This window comes from Microcaecilia unicolor, chromosome 1 (genome assembly GCF_901765095.1).
Source record: "Microcaecilia unicolor chromosome 1, aMicUni1.1, whole genome shotgun sequence".
NCBI classification, from domain to species: Eukaryota; Metazoa; Chordata; class Amphibia; order Gymnophiona; family Siphonopidae; genus Microcaecilia; species Microcaecilia unicolor.
In genome coordinates this window covers 321,514,130-321,532,739 of record NC_044031.1, presented here as the reverse complement: position 1 = coordinate 321,532,739, position 18,610 = coordinate 321,514,130, and the positions used below count along the sequence as shown (strand labels likewise).

The 18,610-nt window shown below is 48.8% G+C and overlaps 1 protein-coding gene across 1 annotated transcript in view; it reads left to right on the top strand.

Annotated features, from left to right (window-relative positions):
* The window catches only part of SSR1 (signal sequence receptor subunit 1), a 116,294-nt gene that overhangs the window by 50,650 nt on the left and 47,034 nt on the right, over positions 1 to 18,610 (top strand). Inside the window, exons 4-5 of the mRNA XM_030208837.1 lie at positions 1,809 to 2,071; positions 3,073 to 3,149. Coding sequence (XP_030064697.1) covers positions 1,809 to 2,071; positions 3,073 to 3,149 — 340 coding nt within the window. The remainder of the gene's footprint in view (positions 1 to 1,808; positions 2,072 to 3,072; positions 3,150 to 18,610) is intronic.

Here is an 18,610-nt window from a genome sequence, read left to right as displayed (position 1 = left end):
GCCTTGGTTATGCTAGAGAAATAATTTGTATAGAAAAAAAATCCCACTGTAAACTACCAGTAAATAAATACCAAAATATATAAACAATCTGAGTACTAACATTACATGTGTAGGAACTTATCTTCATATATAATAAAACGCACCTCCAACATTCTGAAGCTGACTGCATGGCTGAGGCATTCCTGCTATCTGCATCCATCTCCTGAAATGACATCACGTACTTCCGGGTTTGTCACAAGCAGAAGTGACCAACCACATGAGGTTTTTCAGCTTCAGAATGTTGGAGGTGCATTCTATTAAATAGGATTGGTCAGTTCCTTGAAGCACAGCCAGAGCTCAGCGTCCTGCACAGTAACGCTCAGACACCAGAGAGAGAGGGGGGGGGGGGCCTGACACCAGAGAGAGGGAGGGAGGGGGGCCTGACACCAGAGGGGGGGGGGGGAGAGATCTCTGTCACACACACACACACACACACACTCTTTCTCTCACAGTCAGTCTTTCTCTCACTCTCACACACTGTCTCACACTGTGTCACATTCAATCTCTATGTGTCACTCAGTCACTCACACACTCTCTTGGTCTCATACACTCAGTCTCACAGAGAGTCTGTGTCTCACACACACTCTCTCGCACACACTGTATCTGTGTGAAACACACTCTCACATACGCACTTGCACACACTCATCTCACACACAGACACACTCGCACCATATGTTCCGTTGGTTTTAGATCATATTGTTTATCATGTATCTGTTTTTTCATTATGCAGTTTATTTATTTTACAATATAATTACATAGGGGCAATATGTCTATTTCTCTGGATTTTTGTATTATTGATAATACTCTGTTATGATGATTAACATTTAATTGATTCTCATAAGGTTATTCTCCATATTTTTTTGTATTTACACAAAGGTACTTTTCTTCATTTTTATCTACCCTAACTTTGTTGTTCATATATTTTTTTCTCATTCTTACTGTTCTATTTTAGCACAACTTTTTAATTTTCTATGCACATGCTTGCACTCTTTTCCTTTCTTTTCATTTTACTTATTCACATATATTTCTAGTGTTGATAACATTATTGGTGTTCTTTCTACACTATTGTCTGTAAGACATGCGCATGTTTTAGGTACATATGGTTCACTCCTTTTTATATATTTTTTTAAATATATTTATATTTGCAAAAATTTTGCCTAATCATTTATTTGTGTTTGTTTATTTGTATAGTAGTGACCCCTCAGGAAGGCATGTTGCCGAAACAGTCTGTGTTAGGTCTGGATTGTTTATGCAACTCTTGACTGGAGAATAAAAGCTTTTTGTGAACTTCTGGTAGTTCTTGGAACTTTCTCTTCTACTCTTTTGCTTGCTCATTTAAAAACAAACAAAAAAAAAAAAACATCCATGCCTGATTTAAGTCCTGACTTAACAATACATGGGGAAAGCCAGATTGTTCTGATTGGTTGTAAACTCTATTGCAGTGTGTTAACTCCAGTCCTGGAGGGTCACAGATAAGCCTGGTTTTCAGGTGTATAATTATGGTACAGCCAGAGACCCCCCCACTGGAATGGTGGCGGGCCCAGTCATAGAGCAAAGTATCCAACTTTACATTTGGAATGTATTTGAATTAACATGTAAGTAAATTTATTTGTGATTTATCCTGAAATTAAACCTTTTATCAGTTTTTGAATTCTTTTGGGTAGTGGAAGAAACAGGTCTGTGATCTGCAGTGTTGGGATTTTTGCCCATCTTATTATTTGATAGTAGTTAGTGTTTGTGGATAACATTCTACAAATTCTTCTCTTTAGATTTCCCAGCAAATAACATTGTGAAGTTCTTGGTTGGCTTCACCAACAAAGGTCCAGAAGATTTTGTTGTTGAATCGCTAGATGCCTCATTCCGGTATCCACAAGACTACCAGTTCTACATTCAGAATTTTACAGCATTGTATTTGAACACAGTGGTGCCACCCCAGCGACAAGCTACATTTGAATACTCCTTCATACCTGCTGAGCCTATGGGTGGTCGGCCATTTGGATTGGTTATTAATCTGAATTATAAGGATGGAAATGTAAGCAGCTTTAGTTTTCTGGGGTTGGGTAATGCACAATTACTAGTTGTGTTTTTCTAGCCACTTGTATGGTACTGATGATGATGTCCTAATAACATTTTTTGCTGTCACAACTAAGAACTCTTCTACCTGTTAGAAATGTAGTTGGGTGAATTTCTTAGCTCTAGTAATAAAGTAGATCATTTTGTTTGTGTCACAATTTAATTTGTATTGTCCTACACTTGCTCCTTAATTTACTTGGTACTGGCAGCTACATTGGATCTGATTATTTAGCGTGAGTTAACCAGCTGGGAACGGCTGGTTAAATTGTGTCTTGGCAGGTAACTAATCATTTTCAGCAGCATTTTGGGGGCATGACCATTTAAGTCCTGATGTTTGGACTTAACTGGCCAGGCTTAGCAGCCAAATAAGGCTGCATAAAATTAGCAGACCTGTCTTTGCCTGCTAAGCCATAGCCGGTTAAGTCTGAATATCAACTTAACCAGTTGTGTGTGAGCTAGCATTGAAAAACCTGGATGTTGCTGGTCACCAGAAACAGCCTAGCATTGAATATCCAGGTTGAATGCCGGCAGCAGGCAGTGAAAGTGCTGCCTGCCACCAGCTGAATATCGGATTTTTTTTTGGGTGGGGATTTTCGGTGTGCAGCAGACCAGAAAACTAAGGCTGTTGGCAATGATGTTTAGATCATCATGCTATTTCCTCTGTTAAAATGGATCTGTGCTGTAACTTTTGAAACTGAGTCAGCATGAAGCTAGTGCAACTGTGGCAGTACAGCCTTTTGAAGCTGTCTAGGAAAGAGTTCTTTGGCAAATGTTCCAAACAGAAGAGAGTGCATGGTTTCCATAATTCTTTGAACCTAGATCAACAGACTGCAGATGGTATGTGTTTCTGAATTGCACTTTAATCTTTAGTCTAAAGTTAAATATTTCTGATTAGCTGAATGCCTTTTGTTTTTCATGGAAGTGTATTAACAATCTCTGCATTTATTTTTGTCATTTCAGGGAAATGTGTTCCAAGATGCGGTTTTCAATCAGACTGTCACAATTATTGAAAAGGAGGATGGGCTCGACGGAGAGACGTAAGAAAGTAAAATTTAATGCCTACCCTAATGTGGAATAATATTTCTCAATTTTTTTTATGTAGGAAATTAGACTACACAGATCATATTTTGAAGTGTTACCTTTGAACATAAGCATTGCCATACTGCGACAGACCGAAGGTCCATCAAGCTCAGCATCCTGTTTCCATCAGTGGCCAATCCAGGTCACAAGTACCTGGCAAGATCCCAAAACAGTACAATATATTTATGCTGTTTATCCTAGAAATAAGCAGTGGATTTTCCCAAATCCATCTTTAATAATGGCTTATGGACTTTTCTTTTAGGAAGATATCCAAACTTTTTTAAACTCCGCTAAGTTAACTGCTTTTAAAACATTCTCTGACAGTGAATTCCAGAGTTTAATTACACGTTGAATGAAGAAATATTTTCTCTGATTCGTTTTAAATTTACTACCTTGTAGCTTCATTGCATGCCCCCTTGTCATAGTATTTTTGGAACGAGTAAACAAGCGATTCACTTGTACCCGTTCCACTCCACTCGTTGTTTTATAGCCCTCTTATCATATCTCCCTTAGCCATCTTTTCTCCAAGCTAAAGAGCACTAGCTGTTTCAGCCTTTCCTTATAGGGAAGTCGTCTCATCCCCTTTATCATTTTTGTTGCCCTTCTCTGTACTTTTTTGAGATACGGTGAGAATTGCACACAGTATTCAAGGTGCGGTCGCACCATTGAGCGATAAAGGCATTATAACATCCCCATTTTTGTTTTCCATTCCTTTCCTAATAATACATAACATTCTATTTGCTTTCTTCGCCATGTATCGCTAACGATAACACCTAGATCCATTTCCTGGTCGGTGACTCCTAATGTGAAACCTTACATCATTTAGCTATAATTTGGGTTCCTCTTTTCCCATTCGCATCACATTTGCACTGGCTCACCTTAGACATCATCTGCCATTTGTCTCATACAATCCTCTTGCAATTTTTCACAGTTCTCTTGCAATTTAAGAACTTTGAATGTCTTTTGTGTTGTCAGCAAATTTAATTATCTTACTAGTTATTCCCATATCTAGATCATTTATAAATAGTTAAAAAGCAGTGGTCCCAGCACAGACCCCTGCGGATCCCCACTATCAACCCTTCTCCATTGAGTATACTGACCATTTAACCCTACTGTGTTTTCTCTAACCAGTTTTTAATCCACAATAAAACACTACCTCCTATCCCATGATTCTCCAATTTCCTCTGCAGTCTTTCATGAGGTACTTTGTCAAACACGTTTTGAAAATCCAGATACACAATATCGACCAGCTCACCTTTATCCACATGTTTGTTCATTCCTTTAAAGAAAGGTCACAATGCTTAATACAGTGCCAGTAGATGGGTTCCAGGGCTCTTCGTTCAGATGGTCGCCGCAGAGAGACCCTCCTATGGAGGCTTCCATTATCATCACAGGAGCGCAGCAGTCTTCGGTGGTGGCGTCGAACCCTCAACCTGACCAAAGGAATGCCCTTAGATGCTCCACCTTGGATAGTGGTCATGATAGATGCCAGTCTGAAGGGGGGGGGGGGCCCATTGTCAGGGCCAGTATGTGCCGGGTCTGTGGACACTTTAGAGTCAGCATGGTCGATCAATCTATTGGAGACCAGAGTGGTTCGTTTGGCCCTCCAAGCGTTTTGTCTGCTTCTGGAGGGTCATGCTGTGCACATATTGTCCAACAACGCAACAGCTGTGGCATACGTCAGCCATCAGGGAGGCACCAGAAGTCTCAGGTTGGAATAGGAGACAGCTCAGCTCATGAGCTGGGCGGAGTTGCATCTACAGGTCCTATCAGCGGCTCACATAGCAGAAGCAGAAAATGTCCAGGCGGACTTTCTCAGTTGCAACACCCTGGATCCTGGGGAGTGGGCTCTCAGTGACGCTGTGTTCCAGTTAGTGGTGCATTGCTGGGGGTCGCCGGTCATGGATCCGTTTGCCTCGGCGTCCAATGCGAAGGTTCCCATGTTCTTCAGTCTCCGGAAAGATTTGAAGGCTCTAGGAATCGATGCTCTTCAGCCTTGGCCGGAAGGCCTGCTGTATGCCTTTCCACCGTGGCCTCTGTTGGGTCAACTAATTCAAAGGGTAGAGTCTCACAGAGGTCGGGTGATTGTGATAGCTCTGGACTAGCCTCGCAGGCCTTGGCACGCGGATCTGCAGAACATCCTTCTCGAGTCCACTCAAGTTTCTGGAGGATTCTGGATTGCTGGTCCAGGGACTACTGGCACATCCGAACCCCGTTCAGTTTTGTCTAACAGCCTGGCCCTTGAGCGGGCGAAGTTGACTGAGAGGGTACTCGCTTAGTGTAGTTTCCACTGTGCTCTGGTCTCGGTGACGTTCCACTTCTCTTAATTATGTTTGGACCTGGAGAATTTTTGAGGTATGATGAGATCTGAATATTGCTCCATTTAGGGCCTCAACGCAGATTCTGGATTTTTTTTTACAGAGGGGAATGGACAAAGGTTTAGTGTTGCCCTCTCTTAAAGTGCAGCTAGCAGCCCTGTCCTGCTTTAGAGGTCGAGTACAGATGTGCTTAGGTTCCTAAGGGGAGTGGGAATTATGTGGCCTCCCACTCGGGTAATTTTTCCGTTGTGGGATCTTAATCAGGTTTTGGCGGCTCTCTCGTTCTCTGCTTGAGCCTTTGACTTCCTGTTCTCTGAAGGATCTGACTGTTAAGGAACTTTTTTTTTTGCGCCATTGCTTCGGCTAGGAGAGTGTCAGAGTTGCAGGCGCTATTGTGTAAGCCTCCGTTTTTGGAGTTTGCGACCAACCGTGTAGTGTTGCGGTCGGTTCTTTCCTTTCTTCCCAAGGTCCTCTCATGTTTTCATGTGGCTCAGTCTTTCGTGCTGCTGGTGCTCAGCTCTTCTTCCGGGTCAGAGGAGTAACGTCGTCTAAAGTGTCTGGACGTTAGACGAGCACTTAAACATTATTTGAAGACTACGGCAGACTTCAGGTAGACCGAGCGTTCGTGCTCATTGGGGGAACTCGGAAAGGATTGGCAGCGTCTAAGCCAATTTTGTCTAGTGGCTTAAGGAGATGATCGGGCCCGCTTACCTCTTGGCAGGTAAACCAATTCCTAATGGGGTAAAAGCGCACTCTACCAGAGGACAGACTGCTTCGTGGGCTGAGCGTACTTTGATTCTGCCCTTGGAGATCTGCAGGGTGGCAACTGGTAGTCTTTGCATTCCTTTACTAACATTACAGGTTGAATGTGCTGAGTCGTCAGGATTCAGTATTTGGTGCACATGTTCTCACAGCGGGTTTCTGGTGTCCTGCCCATGAGTTTACTGCTTTACTTCCCATCAGTCACTTGCTGGGCCGATCTGGAGGGACGCTAAGGAAGGAGAAATTAGGCCTTACCTGCTAATTTGCTTTCCTTTAGTCCCTCCGGACCGGCCCAAGACCCGCCCTGGTACTCTTTATTGTTGTTGTTTTTTTTTTTTTTTACTGACGTTTTGTTTTATGGAGAGCAACGTTGTCCGTTACAGTTTTTCGTTACTGTTAAAAAAAATAAATAGGAGGAAGTGATGTCACGCAGAGTGATGGCAGCTTGAACGACGAGCTCGGTCAGGGCAAGCAAGCAGTAACGCTTTAACCCCTTCCCAGTTGAAGTTTTGAAGGAGAAAAAGTGTCAAGCAGAATTGGAAAAGATGCCCCTGAAGAAGGGGCTTGAAAAGTTTGATTTTAGTGACCCCAGCGGTGAAACTGCAGCGATGCCAGCGGGGTTGGAGCGGGGCTCAGCTAAAATGGCGGCGGCGCCGTCGGGTGCACGGCGCTTGGAGCAGGCTGGCAAGGCTGGCGTTGAGGTGAGCCCTATTGGTGATAAGGAGGCCCCGGTGATGTTGATAGCTGAACCGGCTGAGTAGCAGGGGCGGGGTCACCATGTCGGAAGAGGGAGAGGGGAGATCCACGAGAATCTGAAGACGCCCCAGAGGTGAGCATGGCTGGCGGAACTGTGGGTTTAGAGGAGGAGACCAGGGCAAGCAGAGGGGCCTGGAGTGCCTGTTGGCGAAGATAGCTGTGGGGGCTGAAGTGGAAGCTTTGGAGGCTGAGGTAGCTGGAGGTGCAGGTCCTGTGCTACTGGGGATCAGGGAGCAGCAGGGCGCGAGACGCTGTTTTGCAGAAGTGGTGGGGGCGGGGGACCCGGCGAGGCCTGGACGGCTGGCGGAGAGAGACTTTGAGATGGGGGGGGCCAGTGGATAGAGCTGTACATGCATGGCTCCAGGATTTGAAGGAGGATTTTGCTGGAATTAGGAGGGATATCCATATGGCTCTGAGATATTCATGCGGAACTGAGAGATTTGGGCTCTAGGGTTGGTGAGGTGGAAGAGGAGGTAGAGATACTAAAAAAGGAAGTGGGTTCGGTGCGGCAAGCGCTCACAGATGGCCATGATGATCTTCAAAGTGTTAAGGAGCAGCTGGAAGACCTGGAGAACAGATCTCGAAGGAATAATCTGCGTTTTAAGGGAATTCCTGAGTCTGATCTAGTTGTCAACTGTCGGGCAGTGATCCAGGAGCTGTGTGAGTAGGGAGAGTGTTTTGGCCCTGGGTTTGTGAGTCATTTCCTTGGTTATTGGCTGGTCTTTGGGTTGGTGAGTCCGGCATTAGTGGGGGGAGGGAAGGGGGGTTGGGGAGGGTAGTGGGGGGTGTGTGTGCAGGAGAAACAGGGTTGGGGAGGTGGGGAAGGGGTGGCTTTGGTGATAGGTACATGGAATGTAAATGAATTAACAATCATGGGAAACGGTAGAGTGTTTAAAAGAATTAGGGAGTTGAACTGCGAGGTTATATTTCTACAAGAGACCCACTTGAGACCAAGAGACACCCATATGCTACGTCGTAGGCAGTATTTTATTTATTTTATTTTGTTACATTTGTATCTCACATTTTCCCACCTTTTTGCAGGCTCAATGTGGCTTACATAGTACCGTAAACGGCATTAGTCAATTCCGGTATGAACAAGGTGATATTGAGGTACATGTATGGTAAACACCATTGTTTCAAGAAGTGGTGACTCATCAGGGGGTGGGGTAAAGAGGGTGGGGGGATAGCTATCTTAATTAGGCAAAACTGTGGGTTTGTAACTGGACAAGTGATTAGGGATAAGGAAGGGAGATGTGTGGCTCTAAGAGGCTGGCTGGAGGGCAAGGAACTAACGCTGATTAATATCTATGCGCCAAATGGGGATTGGGGAATTTTTTCGAAAACTAAAGGAGGAACTGTTGGTTTTGTGGGGGGTCATATAGTGGTGGTGGGGGGGTTCAACTTGGGCCCAGATGCTAGGTTGGATCACTCAAAAGGGGGAGGTTATCAAAGTGGATCTGGGAGAAAAGCCTTGTTGCAGCTCATGAAAGGGTTAGAGGTGGTGGATTGTTGGAGGTAGTTACATGGAGTCCAGCGAGATTACACCTTTTACTCCCATGCAGCGCAGATATATTCAAGGCTTGATGGGATATGGGTCCATCGTAATGCGTGGCATATGGTGGGGGGGGGGGGGGGGGGGCAGAAATAGAAACAATTAGAGTTTCAGATCATGCCCCAACTTGGGTTAAATTGCAGGGTACGGGATTGGAAGAACGCGGGTGGGGGGGGGGGGGGGGGGGGGGATGGAGACTGAATGAGACTCTTTTTTGGGAGATGAGGTTATAAAGGAGGATGTCTGACGAGCTATCCAGGAATTTAGACAATTCAACGATAATGGAGAAGTGTCTGACTCAACTCTCTGGGATGTATTAAAGGTAGTAGTGCAAGGGTTTTGATCAAATGGGGTTCCCATAGGAAGCGAGAGAGGGGGAAGCATTCTTTGGAAATGCGGACGAGGTTGTTACACCTGGAACAATTGCACAAGAGGAATCCGGACACATGGGTTTGGAAGGAGTTAAGGGAGGTGAGAGGAGAATAGTTGCAAATGCAGATGGAGGAGGTGGAGTATGTGCTACTAGTAAAAAAAAAAAAGGCCCGTTTCTGAAAGAAATGAAACGGGCGCTAGGAAAATGATTTTGTATTTGCAATTATGTTGTTAAGGGGGAACCATTACCATAAATTATGGTATATAATGAGTTATATCGTGTTTTTTTAAACTTCTATGTATTTTATTTTTAAAAAACTGAGAGTAAGCAGTGTGTGTGTGGGTGAGACATAAGAAACTTAATGTGTCACAGAGTGAGTGTGTGAGTGTGTGTGTGTGAAAGAAAGAGAGTGCGATACAGAGTTCACTCTGGTTTTTTTTTTTTTCAGTTGTTTACCTGGTGTGTTGCACCACGTTGTGTTGCACCACGTTGTCCTTTGTCTCTGTCTTGAGTGATGGCTGTTTCCATATCATCAAGCTGATCAATCCATAGACTGGTGGGTTGTGTCCATCTACCAGCAGGTGGAGATAGAGAGCAAACTTTTGCCTCCCTATATGTGGTCATGTGCTGCCGGAAACTCCTCAGTATGTTCTCTATCTCAGCAGGTGGTGGTCACACACAGCAGCAGCTCTGGCTAGGCCTCCAAGCCTAATTTTTAGGTTTTGTTGAGTGCCTGGGGTTGAGGGCTCTTTTGAGCAAGTGCAAACCTGGTGGTGCCAGGTCCCTCCTTTTCTCCCCCCTCCCGCTGGCTCCGTTAAAAAAAAAAAAAAATTTTTGAACGTCCTTAAAGGCGTTTATTTCGACGTTTATTTAAGCGTCTATTGCAGCTACTCACTGGGACACCAGGTCGTTACAACTCGGAGCGGACAGCAGGTAATTTTTACCTTTTTATAGCGGGCAGGGGGGTTCCCCGATTCTTCTCCTCGTGGCATATGGCGTCGGAGGGCGAGGGCGCAAAAGGTCGCTCCCCGGGTCGCTTGAGCGCTTCTAGAGGGGATGCGGGGGTCTTAAAGCCTGATTCACCCTTGTTGGGTGACAGTTTCGTGACCGATGAATGTCCCGGTCCTTCCTCCGGCGTGGCGGTTTTTCCCGCCATAAACGCCCATCCCCCGCTCCTCGCCTCCGCCATCTTGGCCGGCCACGCGGCTCGGACGGCTTCTTCTTGGGCCGCCCTTGAGGTTGGAGACATTAATGCCATGAACGCCCTTAATTTGGGCGACGGCACAGAAGCGGCTAAAGTTAAGAGCCGTTCTTCCCGCGCGGCTCCTTCGCGGAGTTTCGCGCCGGACGCCATTTTGGATGCGCAGCATGTCTCTCCCACGCTATTGCGAGCGCCGGTTGAGGGTGCGTCTAGGGCTGTTGCCCAGGCTGCGGAAGTGCACAGTCTGGGGGGTTTCTCCCCCGAGTTTGTTTTGCTGCTGCATCAGGCCTTCCTCATGCACAACGCTGCCCCTGCTCCCTCATCTGGTAAAGAGGTTGAGGTTCCCAGAGGTAAACGCCCTCGGGTTGATTCCCAGGCCTTGGAGGAATTTGTCTCCTCCGATGTAGATGAGGGCAGCGTGTCTGAGGTCTCCCAACGGTCCTTTGCGGATTCCTTGGAGGAGACGGATCCCCGCTCGGATGGAGCGGATGACCCCTCTGCAGCGCGGCTTTTTAGCCCAGAGGATTTGCCCAACCTGTTGTTACAGGCCATGGACACTTTGAAGATTTCCTCTCCGGAGGACGTCTCTCCCTCAGCCCCTGTTGGCTCTGCCGTTATGCTGGGGACGAAGCGCCCGCCTAGAACCTTCCACGTGCATGATGCCATGCACACCTTAATTTCGGCTCAATGGGATGTCCCAGAAGCGAGCCTTAAAGTGGCTAGGGCTATGTCCCGCCTCTATCCTTTGGCTGTGAGTGAACGTCTATCTGTGGCCTACCGTGGATTCTTTAATCACTGCGGTGACTAAGAAAACGGCGTTGCCGGTGGAAGGTGGCACGGCCCTAAAGGACGCCCAAGACAGAAGATTGGAGGCGGCCTTAAGGTCGTCCTTTGAGGCGGCTGCTTTAAGTTTGCAGGCCTCAGTTTGCGGCTCCTATGTGGCCAGGGCGTGCCTGACTATGGTGCAGCGGGCTTCCCCCTCGGATCATTCCTTGAGGGCTGATTGGCCGGCCCTGGAATCGGGCTTAGCCTATTTGGCAGACTTGCTGTATGATGTCTTGAGGGCCTCAGCGAAAGGCATGGCTCAGACAATCTCTGCGCAGCGGTGGCTTTGGCTGAAACATTGGTCTGCTGACCACGCCTCTAAATCCCGCCTGGCTAGGTTGCCTTTTAAAGGCAAGCTGCTCTTTGGGGTCGAGCTGGACAAAATCGTGACCGATCTCGGCACGTCTAAGGGCAAGAAATTACCAGAGGTCAGGGCTCGGGCTAGTACTCGTCCCGGTACCTCCAGAGGACGGTTGCAGGAAGCCCGTCGGTACCGCCCGGGCAAGTCGGGTTCCTCTGCCCCCTCTTCCTTCAAGAGGAACTTCTCCCCCAAGCAGCATTCCTTTCGCAGAGACCGCCGTCCCGGAGGTGCTCCCTCCGGTCCTCCCCCAGGGTCTCGTACCCAATGACGGGGTCTTGGTCCACGCCCCAGTGCAGATTGGAGGACGGCTGTCCTCGTTTCTGGGCGAGTGGACCACAATAACTTCAGACGCGTGGGTGCTGGAAGTCATCAGAGACGGCTACAAACTAGAGTTCTGCCGACCCTTAAAAGACGGGTTTGTACTCTCTCCCTGCAAGTCTCCGGTCAAAGCTGTGGCAGTGCAGCAGACTTTGGACAATCTGATCCGCCTGGGCGCGGTCGTTCCGGTGCCAGAAAGTCAGCTTGGCAAGGGACGTTACTCCATTTACTTTGTGGTACCAAAGAAAGGAGGTTCTGTACGGCCTATCCTCGACCTCAAAGGGGTCAATCGGGCCTTGAAAGTGCGGCACTTTCGCATGGAGACTCTCCGCTCTGTTATAGCGGCAGTGAAGGCAGGAGAGTTCCTGGCATCCTTGGACATCAAGGAAGCGTACCTGCATATTCCCATCTGGCCTCCTCATCAACGCTTTCTGCGTTTTGCAGTCCTGGGACGACACTTCCAGTTCAGAGCCCTCCCTTTCGGGTTGGCTACTGCTCCGCGGACCTTTTCCAAAGTAATGGTGGTCATCACGGCCTTCCTACGAAAGGAAGGGGTACAAGTCCATCCTTATCTGGACGACTAGTTGATCCGAGCCCCCTCTATGCAGAGTGCGGCAAAGCTGTGGACCGGGTAGTTGCTCTTTTGAGCTCCCTGGGATGGATCATCAACTGGGAGAAGAGCCAGCTGCGCCCGACTCAGTCCCTGGAGTACCTGGGAGTTCGATTCGACACCCAAGTGGGCAGAGTGTTCCTGCCAGACAATCGGATTGTCAAACTTCAGGCTCAGGTGGACCAGTTCCTAGTAGCCTCTCCCCTTCGGGCTTGGGACTATGTGCAGCTGTTGGGCTCTATGACGGCCACGATGGAAGTTGTGCCCTGGGCCAGGGCTCATATGAGACCACTTCAACACTCTTTGCTGCAGCGCTGGACTCCGATGTCGGAGGATTATGCTGTGCACCTTCCCTTGGACCCAGCAGTGCGCAAGGCGCTGAGCTGGTGGATGCAGACAGACAAGTTGTCTGCGGGAATGCCTCTGGTAACCCCAGAGTGGATTGTCTTCACGACGGACGCCTCGTTGTCGGGCTGGGGAGCCCACTGCTTGGGAAGGACAGCGCAGGGGCTCTGGTCTCCTGCAGAGGCAAAGTGGTCTATCAACCTCCTGGAACTCAGAGCCATTCGGTTGGCGCTTTTGGAGTTCATCCCGGTACTGGTGTTGAAGCCTGTACGGGTCCTGTCGGACAATGCCACGGCTGTGGCCTATGTCAACCGCCAGGGAGGTACCAAGAGCGCCCCTCTAGCCAAGGAGGCTATGAATCTTTGCCAGTGGGCGGAAGCGAACTTGGAGCAGCTTTCAGCGGCCCACATTGCCGGAGTCATGAATGTCAAGGCAGACTTTCTCAGTCGCCATACCTTGGAGCCCGGAGAGTGGCAGCTATCTGCTCAGGCGTTCTTGGACATCACGAAGCGCTGGGGCCAGCCGAGCCTAGATCTGATGGCGTCATCGGCCAATTGCCAAGTGCCGCGCTTTTTCAGCAGAGGACGGGACCCTCGATCCCTGGGAGTAGATGCTCTTCTCCAACAGTGGCCGACACAAGAGCTTCTCTATGTGTTCCCGCCCTGGCCCATGTTGGGCAGGATGCTAGACCGGGTGGCAAAGCATCCCGGCAGGGTAATCCTGGTGGGTCCGGATTGGCCCAGGCGTCCCTGGTATGCGGACTTGATCAGGCTCTCAGTCGACGATCCTCTGCGGCTGCCAGTGGAGCAGGGCCTGTTACATCAGGGTCCCGTGGTGATGGAGGATCCCTCCCCCTTTGGTCTTACGGCCTGGCTATTGAGCGGCAGCGTCTGAGGAAGAAGGGCTTCTCAGACAAGGTCATCGCCACTATGCTGAGAGCGAGGAAGCGCTCTACCTCTACTGCTTACGCCAGGGTTTGGCGTATCTTTGCAGCGTGGTGTGAAGCAGGCTCACTTTCTCCCTTCACTGCTCCAATTTCTTCAGTGTTGGCGTTCCTGCAAGAAGGTCTGGAGAAAGGCCTGTCGCTCAGTTCCCTTAAAGTCCAGGTAGCGGCTCTGGCTTGCTTCAGGGGCCGCCTGAAGGGTGCTTCCCTGGCTTCGCAGCCAGATGTGGTGCGCTTTCTCAAGGGAGTTAATCACCTGCGCCCTCCTCTGCACTCAGTGGTGCCTGCGTGGAATCTCAACCTGGTACTAAGAGCATTGCAGAAGCCGCCTTTTGAACCCTTGTCGAGGGCATCTCTGAAAGACCTGACGTTGAAAGCAGTCTTTTTGGTGGCTATCACTTCAGCCAGAAGAGTTTCCGAGCTCCAGGCGCTCTCATGTCGAGAGCCTTTTCTGCAGTTCACTGAGGCAGGAGTGACTATTCGCACAGTGCCTTCCTTCCTGCCCAAGATTGTTTCTCGCTTCCATGTGAATCAGCAGCTCTGTCTCCCTTCCTTTCGTAGGGAGGACTACCCAGAGGAGTACTCTGCTCTTAAATATCTGGATGTGAGATGAGTCATCATCAGATACTTGGAAGTGACCAATGATTTCCGGAAATCGGATCATCTGTTTGTCCTGTTTGCAGGTCCTCGTAAGGGTCTGCAGGCTGCTAAGCCTACAGTGGCAAGATGGGTCAAGGAAGCCATTGCAGCGGCTTATGTGGCCGTGGGGAAGGTGCCGCCTATCCAGCTGAAGGCTCACTCCACGAGAGCTCAGGCGGCCTCGATGGCAGAGGCCGGATCCGTCTCCTTGGAAGAGATATGCAAGGCGGCAACTTGGGCTTCGGCTCATACATTCTCCAAGCATTACCGTTTGACTGTGGCTGCACGGGCGGAGGCCCGGTTTGGAGCTTCAGTGTTGAGGTCAGGGATTTCAATGTCCCGCCCTGGGTGAGTACTGCTTCGGTACATCCCACCAGTCTATGGATTGATCAGCTTGATGATATGGAAGGTAAAATTATGTATAATCATACCTGATAATTTTCTTTCCATTAATCATAGCTGATCAATCCATAGCCCCTCCCAGATATCTGTACTGTTTTTATTCTGGTTGCATTTCAGGTTCAAGTTTAGTCTTCAGTTACTTCAGAAAGACTTCGTGTTCAAGTTTTTTTTTTTCACTTGGATTCTTCAAGAGTTAAGACGAGTTTGTGTTACAGTGAGCTGCTGCATTCCTCTCCCCTCCGTTTTGCGGGGCTGGATTGAGACTTAAAATTCTGCCGGCACTCCCTCCCGCTTCGTGCGGCTGTAGGGCAGCTTTGTACCCCTCCCGCTTCGGCGGTGTTAGGGTCAGTCAGCTCCTCCCGCGGTTGCGGTTGCAGGATAAGCCAGATCCCCCCGCATCGGCGGGTGTGGTGTCCCTCCCCCGCTCCGCGGGGATGAGCTGCACGGATTCCCCTCCCCCACTTGTGTGGGGATGAGCTGGGTTATTTCCCCTCCCCGTTTCGGCGGTGGTGAGCTGGGCAGAGTGTCCCTTCGTGGGTGTAATTCTCTAAGTGCTGAGTCCTGCGGATGGAGCTTTGATATCGACATACTGAGGAGTTTCCGGCAGCACATGACCACATATAGGGAGTCAAAAGTTTGCTCTCTATCTCCACCTGCTGGTAGATGGACACAACCCACCAGTCTATGGATTGATCAGCTATGATTAATGGAAAGAAAATTATCAGGTATGATTATACATAATTTTACCTTTCCGCTCACAGGCTGTCCACCATGTAATTTTCCTGAGTTTTAATCTCACTGTTTCTGTGTTGTCCCTATTCTGTTGTTTCCTGCTTTTGTGTGACACAGTGAGAGAAAGAGAGACAGTGTGTGTGAGACGAAGACACATTGTGTGTATGAGAGAGACAGTCTGTGTGTTTATGATAGAAAACTGTGTGTGGGTGGTTGAGACATTAAAAGAGAGTGTTCGATGTCTGAGAGAGACAGAGTGTGTGTGAGACCCCCTCTCCCCCTTATTCCTCCCCCCCCCCCATTCCTCCCCTGGTCTCAGCACCTCCTCCGCCTCAGGGTGGCCACGGTGAGAGGAAGTAGAGGGATGTGTGCATGAGAATGGGCTACTTTGGGGGGGTGTCCCCCCATTCCCCCCTGGTCTCAGCACCCCCTCCGCCTCAGGGTGGCCTCTGCGAGAGGAAGCAGAGGGGTGTGTGCATGATAATGGGCTAGTTTGGGGGATGTGTGATCTGGGGTAACACATTGTTTCTGTGTGTGAGAGACACACAATCTTTGTGTGTGTTTCAAAGAGACAGTGTCTGTGTGTGAGTGACAGAGTGTGTGGGTGAGTCAGGAAAAGAAACTTTGTGTGTCAGAGAGAGAGAGTGTGTGTGTGTCTGTGTGTGAAAGAGTGCGTTACAGAGTTCACTCTTTTTTTTTTTTTTTTTTTTTTTTTTCTGTTGCGAAAGGAAGCAGAGGGGTGTGTGCATGAGACTGGGCTAGTTTGGGTGATGTGTGATTTGGGGTTTGACTGGTAGGGGTGGTGGCTTTTGGGGGTGTGTGAAGGAAAGTGAGTGCGGGGCGGAAATTGTGCGTGTGCAAAGAGCGGCCGGTGCAGGGCGGACCTGGAGTGTCGGCGATTCTTCCCCCGTTTCTGTCGCTCAGTCTCTCCCCGCCGCTGCCGCCATGATCGTGCTGGATTTGAACAACCGCTTCATAGAGGAGGCCCTGACGCTCAAGCTGGAAAGCAGAGCGTCCGGGTAAGTGAGGCCTGCGGTTCCAGGCCTGGGCAGAGGGGTCGATTTGTGGAGCTTGTTCACTTATTTGAAGGGGCGTCTGCCAGGTCCTGCTCACCCCAAGGGGATGGAAATTTGTAGGTGCTAATGCATGGAAACTTGCAAGGTGCACAAACTGCTTAAAATAAGCACCTCAGAGAGGAAGAGTAGGAGGGGGGGCAGTCCGTTACCGGCCTTCCTCTTCGGTGCTCTTTCCCGCCCCTCCCCTTCGTTAGTGCTGGTTGTTGTTTAAACTTGTTACCTGGTGCTGCGCTGGCAATAGTGAAGGGGAGCACCTTTCGGAAACGGGCTGTCAGTGTCTGAATGTCGAGTGCTATAGCGGCTTACGCGTTTCGTGCTCCCGCGCTAAGTTGTGTGACAGTTTGTCAGAAGTTTGCTGTACATCAATGTCTCAGCCCTGGTTTTGTTTTTTTGGGTCGCGCACTTCCTGGCTTCGAATTGTAGCATCTCCTGACGTCAGCCAAGCAGGCTTCTACTGTGGGAGAGTGACGTCAGGAGATGGTTACGAACGCAGTCAGAGACATTGGAACGTTGGAAGTGCAAATTATTATATTAGATAAATTAAAGCAACAGTTTTTTTGAGTTCGCAAACAAATCTAGCAAAATGTTAGCAAGATATTTGAGGGTAAGAAAGGGGCGTTCTAATATCCAAAAGATACAAGTGGAGGGGGAGGGGTGAAAGTATACAGATAGGGATATAGGGGAATGTTTTTTGAAGTATTATATGGAGTTGTATGGAGCAGAGGGGGGTGATATAGAGGAGGTTGGGCCCATTACTTGGATAGGATCCCCTTACAGAAGATGGGCAAAGAGGAGAGGGCTAGAATCGGAGAGCCTATTAGATTGGGGGAGGTTCAGGTTGTGATTAAGAGGTTGCCAAATGGGAAAGCCCCCGGATTGGATGGATATTCAGGGAGATTTTATAAATATTATGTGAAGGAAGTGAGTGATTTATTAGTGAGAGTGGGAAACGGAGTCTTGGAGGGGATGGGCCTTCCCAGGTCTATGTCTGAGGCGAGGTTGGTGATTATCCCCAAGCCAGGGAAAGACCTAACGCAGTGTGGATCATATAGGCCCATTTCGTTATTAAATGTGGACGCGAAGATTGTGGCAAAGGTGCTGGCTAATAGATTGGCTAGGGTATTACCCAAATTAGTGAGTGGGGATCAGGCGGGGTTTATCCCTAGAAAGCAGGTGGGAGATAATATTCGGCGCACTTTACACCTGATATGGGAAGCGCAGAGGGGAGATAGGGGATGGGACTCTTGGCCATAGATGCGGAGAAGGCCTTTGAATAGGGTCAGTTGGGGATTTCTTCGGGCTGTGTTGGAACGCATGGGCTTGGGGGAGAATTTTTGTAGGTGACTGGCAGCTCTATATGATTGTCCAAGGGCTTGTCTCAGGATAAACGGGGGGGTACACAAGCTTCTTTCCCATAGAGAGAGGGACCAGACAGGGATGCCCGCTCTCTCCCCTTCTGTTTGCGTTATATATGGAGCCTTTGACGGAGGTAATACGCCAACATCCAGATTTGAGAGGAGTTAGGGTGGGTGGGGGGGGGGAGAGAACATAGATTAGCACTATTTGCTGACGATGTGTTGATGTATGTGGTAGATCCAGAGCAATCGCTGCCCAAGATATTGGAGATTATGGATGAGTTTGAGGCTTGTGCGGGGTTTAAGGTTAATATGGAGAAAAGTGAGATATTAGGAATATCGGTATCTCCTGAGGAGGAAAGTAGGCTGGTTGGGAGATTCCTATTTAAATGGGCAAAAAGTAAATTCCGGTATCTGGGGATCCAAATTCCTTGTGACCTAAAAAGGGTGAGTAGTATTAACTATGGTAAGATCATGGGTCAGGAAAGGTCTGAGTTGTCTCGATGGAATGGTTTGTGGCTGTCTTGGTGGGGGCGTACGGCAGTGATTAAGATGAATGTTCTGCCAAGGTTGCTGTTTGTTTCAGGCCTTACTGGTAGATCTTCCCATGGGGACCCTTAAACAGGTACAGGGGTTGTTTACACAGTTCATTTGGAATGGGAAACACTCTAGGTTAGGGAGCCGGGTTATGTGGGGGGTACCCGAGAAGGGAGGAAGGGCGGTTCCTAATATTGAATGGTACTATTATGCAGCTCAGGTGAGGATGCTTATGGACTGGGAGAGCGAGATCATGAAGCCAGGAAGTTAGGTGGAAATGTCCTATAATAGGGGGAGGGGGCTGAACTCGTAC